We start from the raw sequence: 27,637 nt of genomic DNA on the forward strand, positions 1-27,637 counted from the left end.
GCCAGAACCAGAAGCCTCTTTAGGTGGTATTAATTTACATTTCTCCATGAGTGAGGTTAAGCATCTTTTCTTATGTTTAAGGGCCATTTTCATATCTTTATTTGTGAATTGTCTATTCATGTCTTTTGCCCAATTTTCTATTTGGTATTTAGTCCTTCTTTAATTTTGAAGACTTTATGTGTTTTAAAGATACTTTGATTTTTATCTCTTTTGATGTGTAAAAGTTAAAAAATTTATTGTTAAGTATTTTATCTTCTTAGTTGGTATTTTAAGTGGGATTTTCTCTGACGGGTTATTGGTTGTGTACATGGAAGCTGTTGAGTTCTCTTTGCTAGTTTTTTTTTTTTTTTTTTTTTTTTTTTTTTTTTTAAATTAATTCATTTATTTATTTATATTTTTGGCTGTGTAGGGTCTTCGTTTCTGTGCGAGGGCTTTCTCTAGTTGCGGCGAGCGGGGGCCACTCCTCATCGCCGTGCACGGGCCTCTCACTGTCGTGGCCTCTCCCGCTGCGGAGCACAGGCTCCAGACACACAGGCTCAGTAGTTGTGGCTCACGGGCCCAGTCGCTCCGCGGCACGTGGGATCCTCCCAGACCAGGGCCCGAACCCGTGTCCCCCGCATCGGCAGGCAGACCCTCAACCACTGCGCCACCAGGGAAGCCCTCTTTGCTAGTTTTATTTGCTGCTACTATCACTGAAGTTTTCCTTTAATGTTTGTTTTTTCATTTGTTTGTTTGCTTATTTGTTTTTTGACCGCGGCCATGGTGCACAGCATGCAGGATCTTAGTTCCCCGAGCAGGGATCGAACCTATGACCCCTGCAGTGGAAGCACAGAGTCTTAACCACTGGACCTCTAGGTAAGTCCTGTTCTTTTAATGTTTGGATCTGTTTTATCATTGATTATCTAGGGCTTTCAATGTATACCATCATGTCATCTGGAAGAGAATTTAACATCTTCTTTTCCAATTCATATGCCTCTAATTGATTTTTCTTGTCTAACTGAATCAGCTTAAACCTCCCATACAATGTTGACTAGTAGTGTAGACAGTGGGTATCCTGATCTTAATAGAAATACCTCTGGTATTTCTTCATAAAGTAATGTGTTGGCTTTAGAACTAAGGAGGGTGTGTGTTTGTGTGTGGTGTGTGTGTATGTATTATAATCATTTTTAAGAAACCCATCAGTTTCTGTTTGCTTAAGTATTTTAATTAAAAATGGGTATTGAGGGCTTCCCTGGTGGCGCAGTGGTTGAGAGTCCACCGGCCGATGCAGGGGACACGGGTTCGTGCCCCGGTCCAGGAAGATCCCACATGCCACGGAGCGGCTGGGCCCGTGGGCCATGGCCGCTGGGCCTGCGCGTCCAGAGCCTGTGCTCCGCAACGGGAGAGGCCACAACAGTGAGAGGCCTGCGTACCGCAAAAAAAAAAAAAAAAAAAATGGGTATTGAATGTTGTCAGAGGCTTTATCAGCATCTATGGAGATAATCGTATGCTTTTTCTTTATAAATCTATTAATATGATGTATGACATTAATGATGGTCCTAATTGAAGTTGGTCCTAATTGAACCAACTTTGCATTCTAGGATAAATTCCACTTGGTCAGCATGTATTATGTTCTTAATTTGATGTTGTATTTTGTTTGCTAATATTTTATTTGCTATTTTTGTATGATAAGTGATATCAATCTCTATTTTTCTTCTGACCAAAGCTTTAAATATATCTGATGAATCTTGGTATGTAATGTTGTTTTGTCATTTTAAAAAATTTGTGGTTTATTTCCCCTTTTACCTAGAAGTCATTTAATAAATTTTTTAAAATTTTTAGTTGGAAAGATCTTTTTGGTTTTTATTTTGTTAATTTTTTGGTTTAATTGCACTGTGATCAGAGAATATTGTTTATAATGTTAATATTTCTTCTTTGCGGAACTTACTGATGTTTCCATTGTGACGCAGTATATGATCACAGAGAAAGCATTCATGTGCCCTTGAGGAGAAGGTGTAGTGTCTGTTGTCAGAGTGTGGAGTTCCCTACAGTTCCATACTGTTTACCTTGTTGAGTCTCTGTCTCCTTACTTATTTTGTCACTTGGTCTGACCTGTACTGATGGTAGTATATTACATTCTCCAATTACTAGTGAGTTTTTTTCTGTGCCTCTTTTCATCTCCTGTAGTTTGTGCTTTATAAAGGTGTTGTTTCTTTTACTTAGTACATAGATGTTCATACATTCATTGTGAACCGCAGCTTAGTATTAGAAAGTGTCTGGCTTCGTCAAATCTGATGCTTTTTGGCTAGAATTAAACTTTTTTTTAAATTAATTAATTAATTTATTTTTGGCTATGTTGGGTCTTTGTTGCTGCACGTGGGCTTTCTCCAGTTGCGGCGAGCGGGGGCTACTCTTTGTTGCAGCGCGGGCTTCTCATTGCAGTGGCTTCTCTTGTTGCGGAGCACGGGCTGTAGGCGGGCGGGCTTCAGTAGTTGTGGTGCACGAGCTTAGTTGCTCCGTGGCATGTGGGATCTTCCCAGACCAGGGCTGGAACCTGTGTCCCCTGCATTGGCACATGGATTCTTAACCACTGCACCACCAGGGAAGTCCCTAGAATTAAACTTTGATGTCAGTGTTTCAACTCCTATTTTCTTACTATTTCTGTTTGCCTGACATACCTTTGTCTATCTTTAATTTCAGCCTTTTGGAATCACTTTAACTTGTTTCTCTTATTGACACATATTCTGAGTATGAGTCCTTTATCAGATATATGTTGCAACTATTTTATCCTTGTTTCTAGCCTCATTTTTTACTTCCTTAATGTCTTTCGAAGAAAATCATGATTTTGAACTTCTTCTGTGTGACACTGGAGTTTATTCAATTTCAGTTCTGTGGAGTATTCTGTCATATGAATGTGCCAGAAGCATCCCATTTTGCAGTTGATGGTTATTTGGGTTGTTTCTGGTTTTTATTATTATGCACAATACTGCTATGAACACTCTTGTACAAGTCTTTGTGTGCAAGTTTCTTTAGGGTGTCTAAGCGTGGGGTTGCTGGGTCGTAGGGCGTGCCAGGTGGTCCCTGATCGTTTTCCACGGTGATTGGTTCCACATAGGCCCCTCCAATGTGGTACACGGCTCCAGTTGCCCCACATCTTGGTTGGCATTTGCCAGGCTGTTTAATTTTTGGCTAATCTGCTAGGAGTGCAGTTATTTCATGCTAGGGTTGAACAGGCATTTCCAAGATTATTAATTAGGTTAAACATCTCTTCCTATGTTTGTTGGGTATTTATGTTTCTTGTGAAACATCTGTTCAAGTCTTTTGCTCATTTAACGTTTGGTGTTTGCTTCTTTATGTTATTGATCTGTGTCTTTATCTATTCTGGATACAAGTCCCGTGTGGGTTTGTGGCAAGTGTGGAGTAGTGAGTACTTGTGTTCACCGATGGCGGGCATTTTGCCACATTTGCTTTACTTCTCTGCCTGTGTACTTGTATGTAGCTAGACACAGGTTGAGGGTTTTTTTTCTGAAACGTTTGAAAACAGATTGCAGACATAACATTTCATCCCTAAAATACTGTATCCTAGGAATAAGGATACTCTTCTACATAAAATACCATTGTTTTCCCCAAGAAACTTAGCAATACTAATTCTATATTATCTGCAGCCTGTATTCAGATTCCCCCAGTTGTGGCCCCTGTTTCTGATCAGGATCTAATCAAGGTTCACACATTGCATTTGGTCGACATGCTCTTTAGTCTCTGAATTTAGAAGAGTCACCCTGCTGTTTCTCTCACTGTTTTTCTTGACCTTGACCTTTGCCATGAGTCTGAGCTGGGTGTCCTGTCTGGGCCCCTGGTGGGTATGTCTGGAGGTTCCCGAACGTTGCTGGCATAGGTGGATGGCGATGGGCCCTCAGGAGATGAGTGATGCAGGCTGTTTACTGCGGGTGGCCCGCTTCAAGGACAGTGCTGGTGGTGACAGCCCGGTGTCCCCTCATGAAGGAGCATTTCCTCTGTGATTCATAAACGACCTGTAGGCACAGCAGATCTCCTGCTCCCAATAGCTTTTCCCCAGTCGGGTCATTTTCTGGATCTGAGAGGTGATGCTCTCTGCTTGTACATTCAGTTGCATCTTTTTACTTCTTTAAATCCGTGAAGCGTTATATTTCACAGACCTGAACGCTCTGCTCGGGTCCAGGTCTGCGCCTGCGGTTCCTGGTGCTCCTGGTCCTCGCAGGGCTGGGCCTCCTTGTCTGCTTTTACGAGTGTTGGCTGGGAGCCGGCATTTCTTAGGGTTTTTCCTGTGAATTCACTGAGGCCTGGGTTGAAGGGGTCCTTCTGAGAGATGCACAGCCTGCAGTCGGGGGGCCCCAAGGTGGTGTGATTTGGGGCTGAGAGCTGAGGGCGGTGACGTTCTAGAATCTCCGAGCACAGCTTTGGTTCTGGTTCAGCCTAACACTGAGCCCATGGCCCCGGGGACCTCATCTGTAGGGGATACTCCTTCGAGATTACCCACCTCCAGAGGGCTCAGACTTTGTCCCTCGTGGACCTGGGACTCCAGGCCCCTAGGGCAGCAGGTGCCCTAGGGCAGGGCCAGCTGGAGGCTCTGTGGCCCTGCCCACACTGCACTCTGCTCCCACACCAGGGTAGTGGGGAGGCCGGGTCCCCCCTCCACAGGAGTAACCCTGCGGCTGTCCTCTGTCTGTGGGCCAGGCCTGGGGGGCTCTGGGGGCATTTGTAGCAATGGTGGAAAGGCTGTCAGACTGTCTCTCTTTTTAATTTTTAAAGGAATGTGTCTTGCAGAACCCAAAGTTGTGCTCCATGGATTAAGTTTCAGGCTCCTTTGCCCTCTGGGTGGGGGAAGAATGACAGGCCAGTGGAGGTGGGGGCAAGGCCAGCGGGGGGCAAGGCCGGTGGGCAGCCATCGTGCTCACCGCTTCGGGCGGCCTGGTGCCAGGAGATAGGATAATACGATTATTCTCAATTAGATTAATAAAGAATAATTAGACGTCGTAAATCAAGTCATCATAGAGTATTGTCATGGGAAAAATATGTAGCTAGAATTAATTAGTTTTCAAATAAAGTGTTTACTTTAATTGCTTGAAATGATGGAGCCCTTAATTGCCGAGGCTTCGTCTTGGCCTGAGCGTCCGGCTGTTGTAACAACTTGACGGGTTTATTCCCTACGTCCGGGGAAAACAGTGGAGGAGGACTTGATTTCATCACCTGGGAGCTAGCCTGGTGCGGTGAGGTTGTGGAAACGCCCGTCAGGCCGCAGGCAGGTGGCAGGTGTGGGCTGGGTTTCTGCTGGCGCTGCCCAGGGCCACCGTGCTGCTTGCGTGTGTGTGTGTGTGTGTGTGTGTGTGCGCGCACGCGTGTGTGTGCGTGTGTGCGCCTGTGTGAGCACGTGTGTGTGTATGTGTTGGGGGGCTGCACGGTGGGAGCCTGTGTGGGGGTGGCCTGTCCCTCTGTCCCCGGAGCCCCTTCCCGACCGCCCACTCCGGCCCTTTCACTTCCCCCCTCTGGCAGCTGTGTGGGCGCCTCCCCCTTGCTGTGTGCAGGCTGGGTGGGGGCTGTCCCAGAGCCCAGCAGGAGAGGCCCCCCCAGTTGCCCCAGCTCCCGGGGGGTCCACTCCTAGCCGTCCCCTCTACACCCTCGGCCCAGCCCAGGACCTGCGGGCAGACATACGTGGCCCTGGCTGCCTGTGAAATTGGGGTGGCGTGGTTGGGGTGGGCTCGGGGGGGGCCCTGGCAGCTTCTCCTTTGGGGTGGGTGGGCCCAGCAGGCCTTACACAGGGGACCAGTGATTTGAGGAAGGGTCTGTCCTCTGAGAGCAGCCCTCCAGGGGAGTGGCTGGGTAACTGGGCCCCGCCCCTTGCCCACACACACACCTGTGCTGGCCCTTCTGCCCCTTGGTGGCAGCATGCAGGCTCTGGAACACTTCGAACCTGAGCCTGGGAGGCCTAGAGCAGCTCACCGGACGGTTCCTTGGGTGGCTGTAACAGTTGGAGGTTGTGATGAGCAGGACCAGGACCCGGCGGGCCGTGTTTGCAGCCCATGTGACGAAGACCGTGGACCCCATACACCTCTGACTTGGCTGGGAGGGCTCGTTGGGGAGGGCCCCCTGAGGGAGAAGCTGGAGCGAGGCCTGGGCAGAGGGCAGGACGAGTGCTCCCAGTGTGTGGACAGCTGGGACGAGGAGGACCCTGCCCAAGTTGGTGGGGGGTGTGGGCACTGCTGCCCTTGCCTGGGGACAGTACCTGTTGGGACGTAGGGTGCAGGGGTGGGCAGCATCCAGGGATGCTCCTGTGCCTTCCCGAAGGAGGACAGGTGAGTCATTCACGCCCTTCCTCGGTCCCCAGGTGACAAGCATGGCAACCCCACCGCTCCCACCACCAGACCCCCAGTTTGTCCTCCGAGGCGCCCAGTCGGCGGTGCACACACTGCATTTCTGCGAAGGAGCCCAGGGGCAGGGGCGCCCGCTGCTCCTCTCAGGGTGAGTACCCCCGGCCCAGGGTGAAGTCGGGGGGTAAGGGGCTTAGGCTGCCCATCACTCGGGCACTCGCCCTTTCAGAGCCCTCGACGCGCTGTCCCCTCGGGCCTCCCCCGTGGAGGACGCAGGGACATGGTCTCCGTTAGAGGCGCCAGGCAGCTGGCACTGTCAGTGGCGGCCTCCCCGCCTCTCCAGAGAAGAGGCTGCCCAGGGCCCTGCCACCCTCCCTGTAAGAGGAGCACGTGTCCCCTGGTTATGTGTTCAGAGCTGTCTTCTGAGCTGGGAGCTGCTGGCTGGAGCTCCTGACCCACCGGCTGCGTGGTGTCCAGCCCGCTCCCCCCCATGCCCGAGCCTGACTGGAGCTTCTCTGAACAGGTCCCTTCGTGGGCTGGTGCACATCTGGAGCCTGCAGACACGGAGGGTGGTCGCCACCCTGGATGGCCATGGGGGCCAGTGTGTGACCTGGCTGCAGACACTGCCCCAGGGGCCCCAGCTCCTCAGGTGAGTCTTGGTGGCAGTGAGCCAGGTTGTGGCCTTCGGGGGGGTTCCGTGAGCTTCCTAGGGGAGGCCCTGAAGGCCTCCCCCAGCTGCCAGGACGGCCCCAACAATGGCAGAACCGGGTGACTTGTCGAGGGCAGCGCAGCCCGGGTGTGTGGGCCTTCCGGGCGGGTGCCCATTGAGTAGAGCCCGATGGACGCTTAGGACGGCTCTGTCCGAGCCCACCCTGGCCTGCTGGGGCCCCCAGGGCGAGGGCTGGGGGCCAGTACTTGGAGGAGCCTCCACTTCCCTCCTGCAAATCACGGGCCCTGGTGTCCTCATAGCCGCTCTGCAGCGCAGCCTTCTCCCTGGCCATGGAGCCACCTTCCTGCGAGGCAGGGAGGACTGGTCGCCAGGGTGGCACAGAGCTGAACCTAAAGCTCACCCAGGCTGATGGGGTCCCACTCCCTGCCCAGTGCGGCTGCCCCAGGGGGGACTGGGATGCCGTGCAGGTGCCAGGGCCGTGGAACTCTGGGCTGCCAGTGTGGGTGGGTGGGAGATGGCAGAGCGAGGGGTGTGGCCCCCTGGCAGAGGAGGTTGCATGTGTTGACGCCATGGTGGGCCGGGACTGGGGAGTCTGGGGGCTGGGTAGCAGTGAGGGAGGGTCCTGCGGAGGTGACGGGCTGGGACCCCAGGTGGGAGGTGGGCCAGGAGGCAGCAAGAGGGCGCTGGTGGGTGAGGGAGCAAGTCAGGGGGCTTCACTCCTTCCCCTGGAGAGGGGGATGGTGAGGGAAGGGCACGGACAGGAGGGAGCGGGGGCCACCTGGCAGCCAGAGCGACTGCTATCTGGGGCGGCCCTGACATCTGCCCCTGTACAGGGGTCCCAGCTCTCCCACCCCCGTCAGAAATCTGCCAAGTCAAAGAGGGCTTTCCCCGGTGCCCTCTGCCCCAGAACTCCCAGATGGTTCTGCTCTCCTGCTCCAGACTTGGAGCTTGGACCCCTGGGCACCGTGGAGCCCAGTCCCCATTAAACAAGCCCTCTTGGGCCCCCAGTGGCTTCAAAGCACTTTTGTGTGGGACTGAAGCCGCTCCCACTCCCTGCAGGTGGCTGAGGCCCCAGGAGTCCTGGAGGCCGTACCCTGGGCGTGTGTGCTTGTCCATCCATCTCAGACCCTCGCTCCTTCCCTGCCCAGTTGCCCAGACGCACCCCTCACTGCAGAGCCCTCACGTGGCTTTGCTCTTTCCCTGATGATTAGAGTGGATGCTGTGTCTGAAGACCCCACAAAGCTGCTGGAAACTTCCTCCTGAGGTTTGAGCCGAGGTGTAAGCCCTTCTGGACCTCATGCTCCTCTGCGCACCTTGGGCTGGCCTTGGGGAGCCTCAAGCCGGGAGTTCCACCCCTTGGAGAGCTGGCTGGTGCTGTGCGGGGTGGCAACTCCAGGGGCACCCTGCGCATGTGCATGACGGATGGCGCTGTGGGGGCCCCCCGCCTAGGCAGGCGCAGACCACGCAGGTGCTTGGATGCTGCACTAGAGGCCGGGGCCCAGCTGTGTTTGGAAGTCAAGCCTCCAAAGTGGCCCTTGAGGGGGAAGGTGCCCTTTCATGTCAAGGGGCCGGAGGACAAAGCTGGGAGCCAGGGCTCTGCAGACACCCCAGCCACACCTGTACCCCTGAGGATGCACCTGTGCCTCTACAGCTGCCTGGGTGGGCTTGTTTCCTTCTTCCTTTATTGGGAGGCGTGATGTACTTACAGGAAGGTGAATAAGACGAGTTTCAGACCATCTTGTCATGGGTGGACACCTGGGCAGCCACTGCCCGCCCCACGCCCGCCCAGTGGCCTGTCCTCATCCTCAGGAGGCAGCCCCTCCACCTCATTCTCGCTTTACCGTCTGAATATGCATCTCCAAAAAGCATAGACTCATTTTATGTTTTTTTTTTCTTTTAACCTAAATGGAGCGATATGGAGCAGCTTCCTTTGTGTCTGATTCTGTGTCTGCGAGACCCGCCAGGGTGTGCACGGCTGCAGTGTGTTGTGTGGGCCTTTCTGTCTTATTCCTCTGGACGTGTGTACCCAGATTCCTCACCTTTCTGTGTCGGTGGAGATCTGGGTTGTCCACTTGGAGCTGTTGTGGATGAGGCTTGAGAAGACTCCCACCGGGCCTCCCGGTGCTGGGGGCCCCCGGATCCAGCGGTGGGGCTGCTCAGAGGCCACCAGTGTCCTTGAAGGGGCTCCCACTGGCCAGTCTGGGATGGTTAGGGCACAAAAATCAATGAGAACTCTGGGTGATGACCCATCAGTAACACAGGAATGTGTGAGTCCAGACTGATGGGAGGAGGGGAGAGAAGAGGCAAGAGCCCGCTGTCTGGTGGGTGTGCCTTGTGGACGTGGAAGATGACCGTCTGCAGGGCTGGCGGGCAGCACCACAGTGGGTGGAGGTGCTGGGTCATCTGAGGCCAGGGTGGTGGATGTCACAGTGTCTTTCCCAGAAGTGCCCACGGCAGGGGGAGGGGCTTTGAGTGAACACACCTGGCGGGCGCCTCTGTCCAGGTGATCAGGGTGGGCAGTCGGCCTTGTGTGCAGTGTCATCCCCTTGCTGTCCTCCCCAAACATGGAAGTGTCACCCTGGGGATGACACGCACACACACAAGGGACAGGGAAAGGCGTGGCCCGTCCAGTCCAAGGGCCTGGTGAGCGCTGACCAGCCCAGTGTTTGTCCCGGGACCCCGAGCTCGCCTCTCCGTGACCGGCACTGACCCACATGGGCTGTGCCAGGGTCCCTCGCTGTGGGGGAAAGCGTGGAGGTGGCGGCGCAGCTGGGCGCGTGTACAGCGTTAGCAGTTAGGGGTCCAGGCGAAGGAGGCAGGGAGCCACTGTTCTGGGGGTTCCTTAGATACAGGACAGCCCTCCCTCCCTGTGTGGGCGCCCTTGGCCAGCGCCGGCGCCTCTGTGTGAGAGCACGGTTCCCACTGCTGCTTCTCTCCTGAGCTCCACTCAGACACGGTGTCGAGAGGCCTCACGTTCTCTCTCTCCCGCGTCGCTGCCGCTTCAGGCCGAATGACTCCTGCTCCCCAGGGTCCAGGCACATCCTGCCAACACCAGCGGTTCTCCAGACAGAGCTGGGGTCTGGATCAGGATCGGGTGCCCTGGGTCTACCTGGGGGGCATCCATCCACGCAGCACCGAGGTCTCCCAACGGTGCAGGTAGATTCCGGGCCCTGCGTGCCCTCCTGTCCCCTTCCACAGCTCCAGGACTGGCCCACTGTCCTGTCCCCTTCGTCCCCACGGGCCTATGCTGCTGCTTCTTCCCTTGTTTGTCTGGACCTCACCCCTTGGGAGGAGGATGGGAGGGCGGTTCTGTGGGGTGACCCTCACATCGGCTCAGCTCCGGGGTTTCTTGGGGTCAGACTGGGGAGGTGGGCTTTTGGGAGGAAACCCTTCTCGTCCCCTTGTCGGGGGTCTGGGACATCTGTGGGGCTCATCCACCTGGGGGGTGTGTCCACGGTGTCCCACCGGCAGGGACAGTTCCCTCTGCCTCCTAGGCTCCTAGGAAATGAGTCCTGAGGCCCAGCGAGGAGCATTTCTGGTGAGTGTTAGAGCCACACAGTGGACAGTGAACCTCAGGGCTGCAGATACCCCGTCCCTCCATCCTCAGCGTCCGCCCAGGGGCTCTGCCCCCACAGCTGTGCCTGGGCTGATCTCACGGGGAGGGTTTCTCCTCCTCCTTTTATAGCATTCTACTTTCACTGGAACTCTTCTGTTTAATGGGAATTCTCCTCCCTGTGTATATATGTGTTCACTCATGGGTCTGGGCTCATGGAGATTTCTTTTATTCTTGGGTTAGAATTTCATTCTACCCACAACACACTGACATTTGTCCTCACCTGGGAGGGTCACGGCCCGTCTCCTCTTATTTTGGCAGCCAGGGCCGCGACCTGAAGCTGTGCGTGTGGGACCTGGCGGAGGGCAGGAACACCGTCGTGGACTCCGTGCTCTTGGAGAGCGTGGGCTTCTGCAGGGGCTCTGTGCTGGCTGCGGGCCTGCAGCGCTGGATGCTGGCTGTGCCGGGGAGAGGCATCGATGAGGTGAGTGAGCCCATTCACCCTTGGCCCCTGGCTGCAGGAATGCTGTGCCCCGAGCGGCTCCTCAGGCCAGCCTTGGCCTGGTCACTTGAGGTGGCCCTGGCGCTAGGGGTCGGGAAAGGGGCCCGAAGTGGGCCAAGGTCTCTGGGAGGCCCTGGCACCCAGCCAGGAGCAGCACGGGATGGACAAGGTCAGGGCCCGAGGCTGTCAGGGGCCTTGGGAGCAGGCAGGCATGGAGGGAAGCCCCAGGCAGACCCTATGAGGTCGAGGTAGGCCTCAGAGTCAGGACAGCAGGGGAGGGCGGCCTTTTGGGGTCAGAACTGGGCACTGGCGTGAGAGGTCTTGGGCAGGGCTGAGACGCAGGGTGTAAGGGCTGACACCAGGGTGGCAATCGCAGTCACAGATGAGCGGGGCCCGTCAGAGGACAGGGCTCCTGGGAGCAGTGGGTGGGATGGAGCCCCAAGGTCACTGTCAGATGGAGTTCAGGCTGAGTGTCCAGCAGTGATCTGTGGCAGGGACTGGTCAGTCTGGACAGTGGTGTTTACACCCCAGGGACAGAAGAGGCAGAATCCCCAGGGGAAGCAGAGCCCAGGACGGGGTGCCGGCGGGGAGCGCCGAGGGCAGGGGGATAGGGGTGCTGGAGGCAGTGGGGGAAGGAGCCCCAAGTGCAGCGGGACGGCCTGGTGGGTGGGGGCCTGGGGTACATGTGCAGGGGGAGGGAGGCCCCTGCCTACCGCCCACGGCCCGTCCTCCCCGTGTCCCCTGCTGCCCTGTGGGCCTGTGCGGCGGGCGGGGCTGGGCAGGGACGCAAGCCTTGCACCCGGGAAGTTTGGCCCCCACCCAAGAGGAGTCGCGAGTCTTAAAGCAGATTCAGCTCATAAATAATGAGGCAGGAACAGGCATCTATTTGTTCATGATGGCGTTTAAGTCACCAATTAGGAGCTACATGCGATTTTCTTGCCAGTTTGCCAAAAACCTGTTAAAAGTTTTATTAATGTGAAAAGAGAGGGCTCTGCTTTCTCCTGGTGGCAGCAGCCGGGTGGCGCCGAGCCTCCTCAGTGGTGGGGGCCGGACCACACTTCCGCTGAGGTTGCCTTCTGCTTCCCCCGCCAGCCTGGTCCGAGACTGCTCGTCCCCTCTGCTTCTCTCCGGCTCCCCAGCTTCTGATACACCACCACCGCCCGGCCCAGGAGCCACAGGTCTGGGAACCTTGCATATCCTGGGAAAAGGGCTGTTTTCCATGTTCCCACCTGGAATCAGTGCCACTGGCCTGTGCCCAGACAGAGCCAGGCCCAGCCGTCTGGGTGGCCGCACTTGCCCGCACCAAACGTTTTTCCTTCTGGAAACAAAACTTGCCCTTGAATGCCAGGTGGAAGCATCCCGGTGTGAGGGAGGCCCCGGCAGAGTGCGGAGCCCCTCCTGGGACCACAAGGACCAAGGGGCACTTGTTCTGGATGCCAGCACTGCGCCCCCTCTCATGGCGCCTAGCCCAGGCCTGGGCTGCCCTGGTGTCGCCCTCACTCTGGGCCACTTGCCGCTGCCCGATCCCCCCGCCCTCGCGCCTCTCCTCACTGCCACCAGAGGGGTCTTTCTGAGCCCCCAGATCAGGGGTGGGGGCATCCCTCTCTGACCCTGAACCCCCCTCCCCCATCGCCCAGCAGCTTGTCCTCCTGACGTAGTGACATTTTAGGAAGCTGGCGTTGGAGCAGAAATAGGAAGGCAGGCATCCAGCCCCCAGCACCATGTTCCTTGACCTTCTAGGTCCCCCGCCTTGGCCAGGACGGGCTTGGGTGCCTGAGGCCCAGCCAGTCCCCACCCCTGCCTCCCTCCCACTGACCTCGGAGGACAGAAGGGCTCCGAGGGCCCCCTCCTCTTTGGTTTGCTCGGTCACTTCTGGGCCACACTCCATGCCACTGAGTCCTCCTGGACCTCCTTCATTTTGCTGGAGCTTCCCCTGAGCTTCGTGGGTGCTACAGGAACTCCTTTTAGCAGCCTCTAATTCATGGCGGGATGACGCTCACGTCACTTAGGTCCTTTTCCGTCTCTTTGGGGCAGTGAGAACGAGGTGTCTGGGGTAGATGCTGGCCCTGCAGGCAACGTGATACGGGCGGAGGGGGCTGTGTGTGCATGTGTGTGGGCGTGTGTGTACACGCATGTGCACGTGCGTTAGTGAGAGCAGCAGCAGGGCTACACCCACCCTACACTGTGTATTTACACCTTGAGTTCACCCTGGGGTTTCCTCCTGGGGGTTCTGTGCCCCAGGTGTCAGAAGTGGACCAGCAGGTGTAGGTTCTGTCCCCTCGATGCCCCATCACGTGTGGACCTCAGACTCCTCATCTGCAAGCCTGGGGCTGCCCCGTGTCGACGAGGGGTGCCCTGCAGCTCTGCGGGGCACACACTGTTGTTGGTGGAGCGTCCCCAGGAGGGTGGCCGGAGCCACCAGGTGGGTACCTGTCACCCAGCCAGGCGCAGGAGGGGCTGTGTCAGCGTCAGGCGACACTGAGCACAGGCCGCACACGGTGGAGGAGCAGGCGCTGGGGCCCCAGGTGTGCAGGTCTGGGTGCCATGCGACAGTCCTGGAGGGCTCAGGGTCATCCACGTGTGGGGCCGACAGGGAAGGAGTGCCAGGAGGAGGGCGGGAGGCTGAGTGAGCTGAGCCAGCGCTGTGGGCCAGGCCGCCTGCTTGGCCAAGAGGTCAATGCAGAGGAGGCCTGAGGTGGCTGCGGGGCAGTGACACCGCTCGAGGGACCTGCCAGTCACTCATGAGTGACACGTGCATTCCACACAGCCCGGCAGTCCCCGAGCCCAGGAGCCCGTGGGTCAATGCGGGAGGCACTGCCTGGGTTCCCGAAGGCGCAGACAGGCCCACAGTGGCCGGGCTGAGGCCTCAAGAGTCTCCTGTTTGTGCAGCACAGACTTGACTTGGCTCTGGCCCAGCTCAGCTTGTTTTCTTACTGTCAGGTTCAGATTCTGGAGATGCCGTCCAAGACGTCAGTGTGCTCCCTGAAGCCCGAGGCACAGGCCAGGCTGGGCATGCCCATGTGCCTGCAGCTCTGGCAGGTAAGGCCCAGCGCCCGCCAGCCACGCCCACCGACCACACCTGCCGGCCACGCCCGCCAGGTGTGAATCATGCCCATTAGGGACTTGGTTCCTCATCACCTACGGGCACTGGCCCCCGGGAGGCATGTGCACAGCGTCCTCCTCAGCCTTGGTGTCCCCAGCCCACCAGCCCTCCTGCTGCGAGGACGCCTACAGACCCTTTGGGGATGCTGGGCTCGTCCTCGACTTCGCAGGGCGGTGTGGGAGACAGCGACCCCCTCCTGGGGGAGCCATATGCTCCCCTCTGGTCTGCTCACCGGCGCGGCCTGGCGTGGGGCCGGGAGGGGGTGCTGACTAACCCTGCAAGCCTGCACGGCCCCTGCATCGTCAGGATTAATTTTTGTTACTTCTTTGCCTTGTTGAGGCTGGAGTGGGCTTAATGTGCTGGCTTTCCCTGCGGCCACACTTGGAATTTCTGATCCGCGCCATTTCCTTCTTTCTTGGCTGTTCTCTCTGATTAGAGAGGGTCTGGAGGCATCTCCTGGGGCTGCGGTAGAAGCCGGGGGGCAGCGGAGTCACAGGCCTGAGTCCCTGCAGGATGGGTTCTGGCTCTGGGGCTGAGCGCGAGGCCTGGGAGGGGCCCTCCTGACCAGAGGGGCAGCTTCCCACCCCCAGTGGTCAGCACCAGCTCAAAATGGGCATCTACTCCTGGGGGCAGCAGAGCAGATGGTCCGGTGCATTCATGTGGAAAGAGTCTCGGCAACGTCTTTACAGCTGCAGAAGCCATGGGGAGCAGGTCACTGACCAGGGCTGTCCCGGACCGCTGCCTACGGCCTGTTTTTCAGCTCCGAGCAGCTCACCTGTGCCTCCTCAGAGCTGCCCCGGGCTGCCTGGGACCAGGGGGAGGCCGTTCCTGCCCCTGCTGTGACTCTCCATACGAACCCGGCCAGGCTCGCATGGTTTGGAGGTGTCTGTGTGCCCGCAGGGTCCCTGGACCCAGCTCTTGTCCCTCCAGGGCCCTGCCCTGTCTTGCAGTTGGTGTCCCTGCCATCTGTGAACTGAGAGAAGCCCATGGGGGAGGGGCGTGAGGAAGTGGGAGCTCTGAGACTCACCTGGATGGCAAAACTGCTGGTGCCAGCAGGCAGGGTGGGGGGGCGCCTGGAGGGGCAGCGGAGGCTGTGGAGGTGGCCTGGTGCTCACAGGCCCCGGGTGGGACGGGGCTGCATCCGCTCACCCTCCCTCCCTGGAGATGCTGTCATTGCCTAATCGTGTAAGAATTCCATCAGAAAAATTTGCAGAAATGGGATGTACAAACTTGTCAAGGTAATTGACGTGGTTGACAGAAGGACAAATCGAGTTGTGTTAGTTGATACCGATCCAGCGCAAAGCATCCTGTTAAGAAAAGTCTATGCTGATTTGAAATGTCCCTTTATTCCTCGCCAAGCCTGGAGGTCCAGGTTATAGCTTATTGATCTGAGTGTGGCAGAGTGGCCCAATGTGGGATTCCTTTCTGAAACATTCAGAGATTTCTTGTTTTGCTCCTGAGAGTGGATGGCCTGTGTTTTTAGGATGATTGTCATGTAGGAGGTCAGAGATTGTCCACACCAACCCTCAGAGCAGGTCCTCCAGTGTCCCCCCCACGCCCCCAGCTAAGGGCTCCCCGGGGAACCTCGAGATGCTGGGGGGCGCCTCGGGCTGGCACACCCGGGGTGGGGACAGGAACGCAGAGCGAGCAGAAGTCAGCCTGGCACCAAGGGCGTGGTCGCCAGAGGACTGAGGCCCCAGAGCCCTGACCCGCCTGCAGGGTCTATTCTGGGGGGCCGCAGGGACCCTGTGTGCCAGGAGAGAAGGTGGAGGGGCCTCAGTGCAGGGACAGAGCCTGGCACGGGGCCCTGTGGCTGGTCTGGCTCCTGCCCTGGCTGCCCTGTGCGCCTGCACAGGGGGCTCAGTGGTGTGCAGCCCCCACTCCAGCCTAGGCACTCAGAGCTCCCAGACCATAGGCAGTGGGGGAGCCCTGGATGCAGGAGGAACATGCGGGGTGGGGGCTGGGGAGCAGGCTGGGCCAGGCAGTGCGGTGGGAAGCTGGTGGGAGGACACAGCAGTGCCCCAAGGGGGATGGACCCAAGGGGCCCCGGCAAGTTCCTCACAGCTGCTTTCTTGGACTCCTCCTTCCTGCTTGTCTTTGGGAGCACATGTTATCATCAGAAAAAAGGGCTTGTGGGAGGCATCCTCCAGATCCCAGAGCTGGTCTGCACGGGGCTCCCCTGGCTCCCCTCACCCTGCGGGGCCCTGAGACGTACCCCTCACACCAAGCATGGCGAGCTCAGCTTCCTGGGGTTCAGGACGTAGGTAGCATCCACTCATGTTAGACACTCACGGTGTACAACACCTGGGCATGGAGCCCCTCTGGGTGGGCAGCAAGCTCCAGCAGGTGGGCCAGGAAGGCCCGCCCGGGTGCTGTCGGCCACGCCTAGGCACGCAGCTCAGCACCAGCCTTGCCTGCCAGCAGCGGGCCCCCATTGGAGCTGCAGGCGACCCTGGAGGCAGCCTTGCTGGCGGCCCCCAGGCCCTGTGCTCACCGCTGGCCATCCAGGGTTTGAGGGCCGCCGGCTGAGCTCCTGGCCTCGGGAAATTCTCCACTGGCAGGGGGCGCTTGGTCGTTTCTGAGCCCTGGGAGCTCAGTGGAGAGCAAAGGTGCCGGGTCCTGGCGGCGGTCCCGGGACTGGGCACCAAGCACGGGGCGGCCGCTCTCTGTCGCTGCCAGGCCGACCCAGGGTCCCCATGCTCCCCTGCAGGCGGCTGCGCAGCCCTCTGACCCGCGCCCTCATCCATCACGCGGCTCGGCCGGCAAGGCGCTGACTCTGCAGCCTTGACGGTTGGGGGGCTTCCGCGGCGACGTTGACAAAGTACAGAAGGTTCATTTTTCATTGAGACGGAGCTCGAGATTTTCTTTGGCCAGCAGTTCTAGACAGGTGGCCAGCCCCGCCCAGGGGTGGCCGCACGTCTTGGCCGGTGGGAAGGAGTGGGAGGACCAGCCAGTGTCCCAGACCCCGACGGCAGGCACCCCATCCAGCCCGCACTGGCCCCAGTCTGGGTGTCGGCCCCCTGGGGGTGTGCAGACCCCCCAGGGCTCAGTGGGGAAGGCGGCCTATCTCAAGCTCCTTCTCCTCCAGAAGGCCCGGGACCCCCAAGCATCCCCCAGCTGACAGCGAGCTGTCCCCGCAGGCTGACTCCAGTCCCCGCCCTCTCCTCCTGGCTGGCTACGAGGACGGCTCAGTGGCCCTGTGGGACGTCTCCTCACGGAAAGTGTGCAGCCGCGTCTCCTGCCACACGGAGCCCGTCATGGGTCTGGACTTCGACTCCCAGGAGGCCAGGGGCGTCTCAGGCTCTGCGGAGAAGGCGCTGGCCGTCTGGAGCCTGGATGAGCAGCAGGCCCTGCAGGTCAGTGGGCCAGGCCCGAGGTGTCATTTATCCTGCTCTGCACCAACAGTCTGATGGGCTGGAACAATATTTAGGCATGAAGAGGACTTGTGGCAGGTCCGCAGTTAATTAATCATTGGACCCGGTGCGGGCGGGCCTGGCAGGCGGCAGTAGAGGGGCTGGCGCTCGTGAGCCATTCACAGGGTTTGGGTTTCTCTCAGACCTTGGCTAATAGCGGTCACGTCTCGTCCATCTAGAGGAAAGGCATGTAGAATCCAGGACTGTGCAAGCCCGTTTGCAAAACTCAGAGGAATTTGGTCAGTAAGGAACTGATCAATCAAAAAGAAAAAGAAAAAAACCCAAACCCTACATGGAGAAATCCCTTAGTGAGGCCCCTGTGGCTGTCTGCAAGCTGCCCGGGGGCAGTGGGAGGGCCGTAACGGCTCAGTGGCTTCCCATCCCACGTGGCTGGGGGGGCCCTTCAGGGCCACATCTGGGTGCCCAGTGCTCAGCCCTGTTGGGAGGGGGGGATGGAGTTGGCCGGGAGGGGAGCCTCCTGGCCAGGCCTCAGACGGGTGAGGTCCTGGGGAGTGAGGTGCTGGGTGTGCCCTGTGCCTGTCAGCCCCCTGAGGGTGGCCTGAGTGCACACTGGCTTCTGGGCGGGGGTGCCCCCATTAGCCAGGAAGCCTCAGAAGGCTGAGACCTGACCACGGCTGGCTCTGCGAGCCCAGGTCTGGTGGGGGAGTGGGGCCCCAGTGGGGAGCTGTGTATCCCACCTCCTGGAGCTCTGGAGGACAGGGCCTGTGGCTGTGCCCTCTACAGGGGCTGTGTGGTCCAGGCTTCCCTGCAGACAGGAGACCGCAGGAAGAGGGCATCTCTCGGGCCCTCCCCAGATGGGAGGCCTTGCCCAGCAGCCCAGGGCCCCCACAGCCAGGGAAGAGGCTCTGTGCACTTGGGTGGGTGGGAGAGGGCAGGCATGGGTGAAAATCGGGAGAGACTGCCATGCCCAGCGGGCATTGCCATGCCCTGGGTGCAGGATAGCGAGGGGCAGGGCTATCAGGGGTGGGTGAGGGGTCTTGGGCGGAGCTAGGGGCCGAGGGCGGACTCAGCAGGGAGACCTTCTGTGTGGCAGCTGGAGGGACTGCTCTAGCTTCCTAAAAAACACAGTCCATGGGAGGACCAAGCTAGAACCAGAGCGAGTGGCCATGGCTCCAGGGTCTGGGAAGGGTCCTGAGGGGGGAGCAGCCCTGTGGAGTCCCGGGGAGGGGGGAGGGAGAGGGAGGGAGGAGTCATGTGACACGAGGACAAGGCAGGTGTTCCAACTTCCTTGACATCACCCCCTGCCCCCTACGCCTGCCCCACCACTGCAGACCAGCCTGTGCCACGCTCGCCTGACTTGCAGTAAAGCAGCTACCCGTCCGTCTTCCTGTCCTGTGTCCCAGGGAGTCTACAGAGGCCCTGCAGGATGAGGTCAAACAGGCCTCCCTACAGGGCTGGGGCCGGTTGTGGGGGTGGAGCTTCTCCAGCCTCCATCCCAGAGGAAGCATCTCCAAGGCCTTGAAGTCCTGGATGTGGGTGGTGGGAGTGGAAGTCACCATGGTGCTCATCTTTAGAAATGGGGCGGAGCCACGTGGTGCTGGGTCTTCATGTTCTGAGCCGTCAAGGACACAGAGCCTGGCCAGGTGGGCATCGGGGTTCCCCCCACACCCTCCTCTGCTCCTGCCTGGTGGGAACCAGGCAGCGACCCCCACCCCCATGAGGTCCAGTGCTCTGTCCTGCTGTGGCTTCAACTTCAGCCCAACTTCGCAAATGCCTAGAGACCCAGGTGGCTCTCCTGAGGGCCCCACTGACTGCAGTGCCCCCAGGCCCCTGCCCCCAGGACCCTGGGAAGAGGCCCCTCCTGCCGTCCTGGCCCAGGTCGGCCTGGTCTCCCCTGGCCTGTTGGAGAAACAGCTGCAGGAACTTCAGACTTAAATTTATGGGGTATGTTCCAGCTCAGAGCTGGAGGTTCACTGTGCATATGAATCGGAAAGTCAGAGCATAGGGAGGCCAGGCCAGCCGGGAGGTTGGTGGAGGCCGTGCCGCGGCCAGGGCCTCTCTCAGCGTGCATCCCAGGAGGCGCCGCTCCTCCCTCCGACTGCCCGCTGCGGCCTCGCTGGAGACATCCATGTCCCCAGAGGCCCAGACACCTTCAGGTCCTGGAACGCAGGCCTCAAGGAGGAGGTGTCAGGGCCTCGAGGGCCTCAGCGTCGCGGTGTCCGCAGGCACCTCTCTCTGGGCCCTCAGTGCCGCAACTGGCCCTGAGGCGCTGGCCGTGGAGCCACATGGGCAAAGATGTGCCTTACCTCGCGGCAGCAGCTCTAATGAGCCCAAATCAATCTCCCTGGGCGGGTGGGCGGGCGGGCGCTCCAGAGGCGCAGATGGGGCTCCTGCGTGGAGTGAGGGTAATGGGAACCAGATGGGGCCGTGCTGCGCGCGCATTCCTGGCACCTGAGGTCATGTGCTGCGAGAGCCACTGGTGGCCAGGATCCTTCCTGGAGGGTCCTGGTCCGAGACGGGCTTGGCCAGAGGCCGCGGCGGTAACTGGAGCCTTCGGCCACCCTCTCTAGGATGTTGGACGCTCACCCACCTGTAGGGGCTGCTCACTCTGCTCCCCTCGAGCCCAGGGTCTGGGTCTTGGCTGTCGTCAGACACAGGTGGTGTACAGACCTGCCCTCCCTCCCACACTTGGGGCAGGGTCCACAGCCTTGAAGCAGGGGCTGATTTACGGCCAGCGGTATTTCTAGGCCCTGAAGTAATAACTAGGCCCCCACCCCAGCCAACCCAGGCTGGAGTCAGACGACCACTCCCCCCCCACCACGCCCACGGCTGGTTGGCCAGGCGTCCCCTCCTCCCCGCTGCGTGGCCGCTGCCCGCCTGCTCCCCAGCCCTGCTGGGAGCTTCCCTCTAAAGTGTCAGCAGCTGGTGACACTTGGGCTGGTGCGAGGGAGACCATGGGGCCCCGAGCTGAGGAGCTATGGGCACAACACCACCCCCACCCCCCACACACACATCTCGGGACACCATGGGCGGGGCTCCGGCCGCCTTGACCACACACGGGTGCTGTGGCCCCCGATAGGACTGGTCTCTTCCAGTCCGGGTCCCCACTGAAAGGGCCTTGTGCCTTGATTCTGAGCTTCCAGGAGGGGCTGTGAGGGTGGGGGCGCATCACTCCTGTCCCCTTTCCCCTGGGCCATCCTGGGCATCTCAGCCCCTCCGAGGTGGCAACACTGGCATGGATGTGCTCCGCTCCGCACCCGACTCGCAGCCAGCCACACAAAAACCACTGCTCAGGCTGCTCTGCAGCTCCCCAGCCACCACCTGGGCTCCCGGCTCCAACAGCAGACAGCAGATTTGGGGAGCCCTTTACTCCCTGGGAAACATCCCCATTGTTAACAAATCCACCTTGAAGCAGGGCCCCGAGTGGGTTCCAGCGCACCCACTGCTCCAAGCCCAGGGCAGAGTTCCTGGGAGAGGAAGAGTTGGGGGCTGTGACAGTCACCTTGTCCTTGCCCATGAGTTGGGGCTCAGGCTGACACACCCCTGCTGCGGGCACACGTGTGGGCTTTGCCTTCTCATGCGGGCATGGCTGCACCAGCTTCCAAGGGAGGGGGCGGTGGGGGTGAGGGCTGTGCTGGGCACCCACCCAGTGAGTGGGTTATGGCTGCTTGTGTGCAGCCCAGACAGGAAGCACTGAGCCTGGATTCCTCTGGACCAGAGCACTGGAGTGGCAGAGAGCGCGGGACATGCGGGGATGCTGCTGGTCGCCATGGACAGAGAAGGGGCCCGGGACGTCACGGGCCTGGGCACTGGACAGAGGCCGCAGGAAGGCAGGGCAGGCGTGCGTGTTGGGGCTGGATGGGTCGCCGCAGGGGCACTGCCCATGTGCTGGCTGCACTGACCTTTTTCAGTTATTTGTGATTGCATCCCTGTTTTATCTGCAGGACTGTCCTGTCCATTCCTGACCAGGCTTACGTTTGTTTTCTTTAAACATCTTTTCTCCATTTCCCGTCTACCTTTCTCTTCCTCCCCTGAGTCCTCCAGGCTCGATGTGCAGCTCTGACCGGGATTCATCACTCTCACTTCCGGGCGCCCGATTTTTCTTTGTTCTCTGACTGCGGAGCTGATCAGAGTGTTTTTATGTTTCCAAATGTTTGATTCTTTCCCCAGTTATTTTTTATTTCTAGGCTTCTAACTTGATCCATTTGTGGTTGGAGAACCAGTTCTGAGTGATAGCAGCTCCCTGAAATGCCAGTAGGTTCCCGTGGCCCCCCGTGCTTGGAAAGAGGTATTTCTGCTGCCCGCCACCCAGCTGCGCCTGCCCCTCAGGCAGCCGTGTGGTTCATGTGGGCCACGTGGGTCGAAAGCCATGCCTGCCCCGGCCTCTGGGGGGTGCTCTTGCTGGGTCCATCTTGGTGACTTTCCTGGGTCCTGTGTGTTCTTGGTCTGCATTTTGAATCTTCCTGGGGGGTTGAACCCTTGTTATCTCTGGGAAGGATTTTTGCCTGAAAGCCCATTTCAGCAGCGCTTCACATGCCTCAGGCCAGGTGTCTTCTGGCTGCTACTTCCTTCTGTAGCTTTTTTTCCATCTTTCACCTTCAGCCTCCCTTCACACACAGGCGTCCCCCTCATGGGCCAGCCGCGCACACGACCTCATTGCACGGGTTCTGTTTTGTCCCGTGCGCGCTGCCTGGCCGTCTTGTCGGGCCCTCTAGTGGGGCTCTGCTTTTTCATGCTTTGCGACAACCTCTGCCTTTTCTCTGGAGCACTTGGTTTACTTCCTTCGTGTGCTTTGAAGACACGTGGTCTCAGGTGACCCCCGTCTGCTGGGGACTCGTGGCGTCTGGTCCTCACTCCTGGTCACCTCGTGGGGCTTCTCCTCGGCCGCTCCCAAGACGTTCTTTTTATCTATGGTTTTCAGTGAGTGACCTCCCTGAGTGACATTGTACCATGGCCCTCGAGGCTCTGGTCAGTTTTCTCTCTTCTTCAGGTCAGATAATGTCCATTGATAATGTCCCCTAGTTTACAGACTTTTAAAAAATAATAATTTCCGGCTTCCCTGGTGACGCAGTGGTTGAGAGTCTGCCTGCCGATGCAGGGGACACAGGTTCGTGCCCCGGTCCAGGAGGATACCACGTGCCACGGAGTGGCTGGGCCCATGAGCCATGGCCACTGAGCCTGCGCGTCCGGAGCCTGTGCTCCACAATGGGAGAGGCCACAACAGTGCTCTCACTGTGTGCCCATGTACCCCACACACACACACACACACACAAATAATAATAATAATTTCCGATCTGCTGTTAAGCCTGTCCTACACATTTTTTCACGTCAGTTATTAGCTTTTCAGTTCTACATTTTCTATTACTGTGCCTTTTTTTTTAACAAAAGACTCTATTTTTAGAGCAGTTTTAGGTTCACAGCAAAATTGAGAGGAAGGTACAGAGATTTCCCATATACCCCCAGCCCCCCCACTATCGACATCCCCCCGCAACAAGTGGGACATTTGTTACAATCGATATAACTACACTGACACCTCATCATCACCCAGAGCCCTTGGTTCACATCAGGGGTCACTTCTGGTGATGTACATCCTATGGGTTTGGACGAATGTATAATGACATGTGTCCAGATGTGCAGTGGTATCTGTTTGTTGTCATTTGCATTTCTCTAATGACATACGATGTGGAGCATCTTTTCACATGCTTAGTTGCCATCTGTGTATCTTCTGTGCTGAGGTGCCTGTTCAGGCTTTTTGCCCATTTTTAAATTGGGTTGCTCATTTTCTTAAGAGTTCTTGTGTATTTTGGGTAACAGCCCTTTATCAGATGCGTCTTTGCAGATACTTTCTCTTAGTCTTTGGCTTGTCTTCTCATTCTTTCAACAGTGTCTTTACAGAGCAGAAGTTTCTAATTTTAGTGAAGTCAGGTTATCAATTGTTTCCTTTATGGATTATGCTCTGGTGTTGTATCTAAATACAAGGTCACCTAGGTTTTCTCCTGTCGTCATCTAGGAGTTTTATAGTTTTGCAATTTACATTTAGGTCTTTGGTCTATTTTGAGTTGATTTTTGTGAAGGTGGCAGGTCTGTGTCTGGATTCGTTTCTTCTCATGTGGACGTCCAGTTGTTCCAGCACCGTTTGTTGAAAAGGCTACTTTGCTCCTGTGTCAAAGGTCACGTGTTTATGGGGATCCATTTCTGGGCTCTTTTTTCTGTTTCACTGATCCGTTTGTCTCCTCTTCCACCAACATCCATGGTCTTGATTCCTGTAGCTTCACAGCAAGTTGTGAAGTTGGTCCTCCCGCTTTGCTCTTCACCTTCACAGAGTGTTGGCTGTTCTGAGTTGGTTCTGAATTTCCATTTCTCTGCTAATAGATCCTACCTGTTCACTCATCAAGACAATTTTTTGGTAATTATTTGCATTTTCTTTCATTTTTTGGAACATATTTAAATATTGCTTTAAAGTCTTCGTCTGATATGTTCCACACCTGTGCCGTTCTGGGCTGGTTTCCATTAACTGCTTTTTTCCCTACTCCTCTGGGTGTCTAGTAATTTTTGTCTGTGCCAGACATTGTACTGATGGAGATGAAGACTGGATTCTCTTACTTTGCAGAGCAATCACTCTCAGCCCTGCGGCTGTTCACCTACACCATGGGCTTGGCTTCCACTCCGTCAGGCAGTACGTGGGGCCCAGGGTCATCCCAAGCTCCTGTAATGCATGGGACTCATCTTCCAAACTGTACCTCCCCTTCGCACTTGTGGGGCTTGGTTTCCAGCTTCATCATGGTTGGCCAGAGTGGGCCCAACCAGGGCGTGATGCCTACCCTGCAGCGCGGCCACGCGGGGTCTCATCTGGTCTTGTGTGGACACACAGATGTCACCCTCGGCTGCTGGGTCCAAGATCACTGTTGATCTCTTGTATTTGTTCCCTTTAACCCTGCAGCAGCCACTGGCCGGCTAACCTTGTGTGGTGCCCTGAGTGGGCACAGCCCAGCCCTCACAAGGACTCGTGGGACCCACATGGCCTGCAGTCCCTCCCCCAGCCCCCTCCATGCTGCTGCCTCACCCCACGGGTTCCAGCGGCCCCACCCTCTGATCACCTCCTTGGCTTCACATGGCCGCTGTGCTCCACCTGGACTTTGCGGCCAGACATTCCGCCAGCAGAGAGCTGCTGGGCCTCTGGGAGGCTCCCCTGTCAGCTGCCCTTCCCACCGGTGTTGGTGCCTGGACACAGTCACACAGTGAGTGTCTTTTGTCCAGTTGGTGGTTGTTGGCAGCACGCGGAGTGGTCTGGCACCAGCTGCCCATCACAGCCACCTCCTGTAGTCCCAGCTTCATGAAGGGTGTCTGTTTGTCTGCTGAGCAGACATTCACGGCTTCTCGTTGGGAACTGTACACACTCTGTTGTTGTCAAGTGTGGGCACAGTCTGTCCGAGTGCTCCCTGGTCCCCAGGGTGGGCCGCAGCTCTCTCGTCTGCTGGCTCCCGGGGTTTCTTGGCCAGTCATTCTTTTGGTGTCTCTCACGTTCACAACACACATTTGGCTTTAACTTTGGAATCCAGTCAAAAGTCTGTTGAGTATATTTTTATTCCTTTTCAGAGAAATACAAGGGCAAATATTAGGAAACGATTACACCTGGGTGGGGAGAGGAAGTGAGGTTGTTCTGTCAGCACCTCGGTGGGTGTCAGATAATCTCCGTAGAATGAGGCTGACTGTTGTATCTTCGACCCAGATGACAAAGATGAGCAGATCAGTGAACTTCACACCCGTCTCTTTTGCTGCCGTCCTGTATTTCTGTTAGTTACACAACCGGTTCTGTAGCCTTGATCCCTGTATTGTCTCAGGCCTAATCCTGCAGGGGACTACGTTCCCTACTCTCTGCCAGGCTACTTGCTGCCGTTCCCCTGTTTTCTCCTGAGAGACTGGACTTAATTTCCTAGTTCTCCAGGAAGAGCTGATGGGACGCATCCCCTGGGTTCTTACATGTTCACAAATGCTCATCTGTTGTTCTCATACCTGAGCGACAGTTTGGCTGGATATAAAATTCTCAGGCCTCCCCTCCTAGCTTCACAGGCGTCACCCCACTGTCTGGCCCAGACCTGGCCCAGACGTGGCCATGGGCCATTCTGCCCTCATGGTTGACTTGATCCTTTTGCCTGACAAAAGGACTAATTAGCTTTGCGTCCAATGACGTTATCAAGCACATCTTCTTGTGACCACCCTGTAGGCTCTCTGTGGATCCTAAGACTTCAGTTTCTAGAAGCAAGAACAGATTTTCTAAACGGCAAAGGTCAGAGCAGCTGCACAGCCTTCCACATCTGCTGTTTCTCCAGTGGCCGTGCCTCTGTCCCCAGGTTGGGTCACACCTGCCTTTGCTGTCTCTTCCGATTCCCCTTGCTTCTGCAGTGTTTGCTTCTCTCGGTGCCTGTGGATCAGCCTCCCTCCTCTGGGTTTGCTCTCCTGGTTCTTGTTTTATGGAGATCATTGCTTCATGCAGTTCTGTTTTGCTGATTTGCAAAAGTGCCTGGTGAGTGTCTGGTTGCTTCCAAGGAATGCTGCCATCTTTCGCTGAGTTTCTTTCCTCCTTTTCCCTGTGTTGTCTTTGAAAAACGAATGACTTTCCCTGAGGCTGCTCTGGCCCAACAGGAGGTGAATTTGCAGAGAAAGGGGAGCTGCTGTGGGCACACCAGCGACCCCGGGGCAGCAAGGACTTCTGGTGCCCAGGGCTGGGCCAAGACAGGATGGGCGGAAGGACGTGGCCATTTGGGTCATCACGACGATGGCCAAGTGTGTGTTGTCAACGTGGGGCAGAGCTGCCAGATGGCCCCACAATGGCTGCACATCCAGCCCCGGGCGGCCTTCCCCCTTGCATGCCATGCAGGGCTGCCCTTCCCCCCGCTTTGCTGAAGGTGGGGTTTGCGTTCCTTCTGCTCCTTCTGCTTTGGGTGCGGTGAGTTTTCGTGAGAGAGGACCCACTGACCTTGCTGCCGTCCAGTGGGCAGTGCTGCCTGGAGGCTGGGGGGCAGTATTTCCTTGGGGAGGGGCCCAGGCCGCAGTCCACTGAGGCCTGTCCTGTCTCAACCCGAGGGTCTGGCCAAGGGCAGAGGTCACCTGTGCTGGCTCCAGGAGGTGGCAGTAAGTTGGCAGGAGCGCTTGGCTCCCTGTTCCTGACGGGGGCGTCCTGGTAGAGGGGGAGGCGTGGAGGCAGGTCTAAGAAGCCACCTAACGGTTCTCCCTGCCGCTCTGATCACAGGTGCGTGGGACTCACGTGCTCACCAACCCCGGGATCGCCGACGTCAAGATTCGGCCAGACCGTAAGATTCTGGCCACCGCGGGCTGGGACCATCGCGTCCGTGTGTTTCACTGGCGGACAATGAAGCCGCTGGCCGTGCTGGCCTTCCACAGCGCCACCGTGCACTGTGTGGCCTTCGCTGACGACGGCTTGCTGGCCACAGGGTCTGGGGATCAGCGCATCAGTGTCTGGTCTCTCTACCCTTGCACGTGACTCGTGGCTCCTTGTCAGGACACTTGGATAGCGGGAAGGTGGTGCAAGGGGTCGGAGGCCATGGGCCACGGGCCCCACTGGTCATGGGAAGAGCCGGTCATTTGGGCCTCCTTCCTGCATGGGACCTGCTCCCTTTCGTGAAGCATAGCGTCTGTGCCACGACGACTGCCATTTAAAGCATAACCAGGCCAGACACTGGGCATCAGCGACCCAGGCAAGAGGCCGACCCGGGGGTGCCTGATAATAAACTTGTTTGCAAACCTGCAGGCTTGAGGTACGAATTCTCCCAGGTGACCCCCTGCTTCCCCGGGTGATCAGAGCCCAGAGCTGTCTGTCCTCAGAGCCTCCACTGGGCAGGGTGGCTGGTCCGTCCAGCAGGGACGCCAAGTGTGGGCCCCGGGTCCTGGGCTCCTCACACCGCAGACGGCCAGGAGCTCCTGCATCACAGGGTTGAGCCGGTGACGGGCTCCTGACGGGAGTGCGGCAGGGAGAGGGCCCCCGATGGGGGTGGCGGGGAGGGCACAGGGCTCGGCCTCCAGCAGGACCAGCAGGAGAAAAGAAGGGCCACCTCGTGGAGTGAGGCTGAGAGTGGCAGGTGGCTGTCCAGTGT

General features: G+C 57.7%; 1 protein-coding gene across 3 annotated transcripts in view; it reads left to right on the forward strand.

Annotated features, from left to right (window-relative positions):
• GNB1L (G protein subunit beta 1 like) overlaps window positions 1-27,293 on the forward strand; it is a 44,988-nt gene extending 17,695 nt beyond the window's left edge. For 2 of the 3 annotated variants that reach the window (XM_032654529.1, XM_032654528.1), the window contains 6 exons: window positions 6,341-6,474; window positions 6,847-6,972; window positions 10,868-11,030; window positions 13,989-14,087; window positions 17,292-17,507; window positions 26,776-27,293. In XM_032654529.1, the coding sequence (XP_032510420.1) occupies window positions 6,350-6,474; window positions 6,847-6,972; window positions 10,868-11,030; window positions 13,989-14,087; window positions 17,292-17,507; window positions 26,776-27,027 (981 nt within the window). In that variant the 5' untranslated portion in view covers window positions 6,341-6,349 and the 3' untranslated portion in view covers window positions 27,028-27,293. Of the gene's footprint in view, window positions 1-770; window positions 856-6,340; window positions 6,475-6,846; window positions 6,973-10,867; window positions 11,031-13,988; window positions 14,088-17,291; window positions 17,508-26,775 lie in introns of all 3 variants that reach the window. The other variant, XM_032654527.1, reaches the window with a different exon arrangement.
• The last annotated feature ends 344 nt before the right edge of the window (window positions 27,294-27,637 follow it).

The sequence above is a fragment of the Phocoena sinus genome, chromosome 14 (genome assembly GCF_008692025.1).
Source record: "Phocoena sinus isolate mPhoSin1 chromosome 14, mPhoSin1.pri, whole genome shotgun sequence".
Classification (NCBI taxonomy): Eukaryota; Metazoa; Chordata; class Mammalia; order Artiodactyla; family Phocoenidae; genus Phocoena; species Phocoena sinus.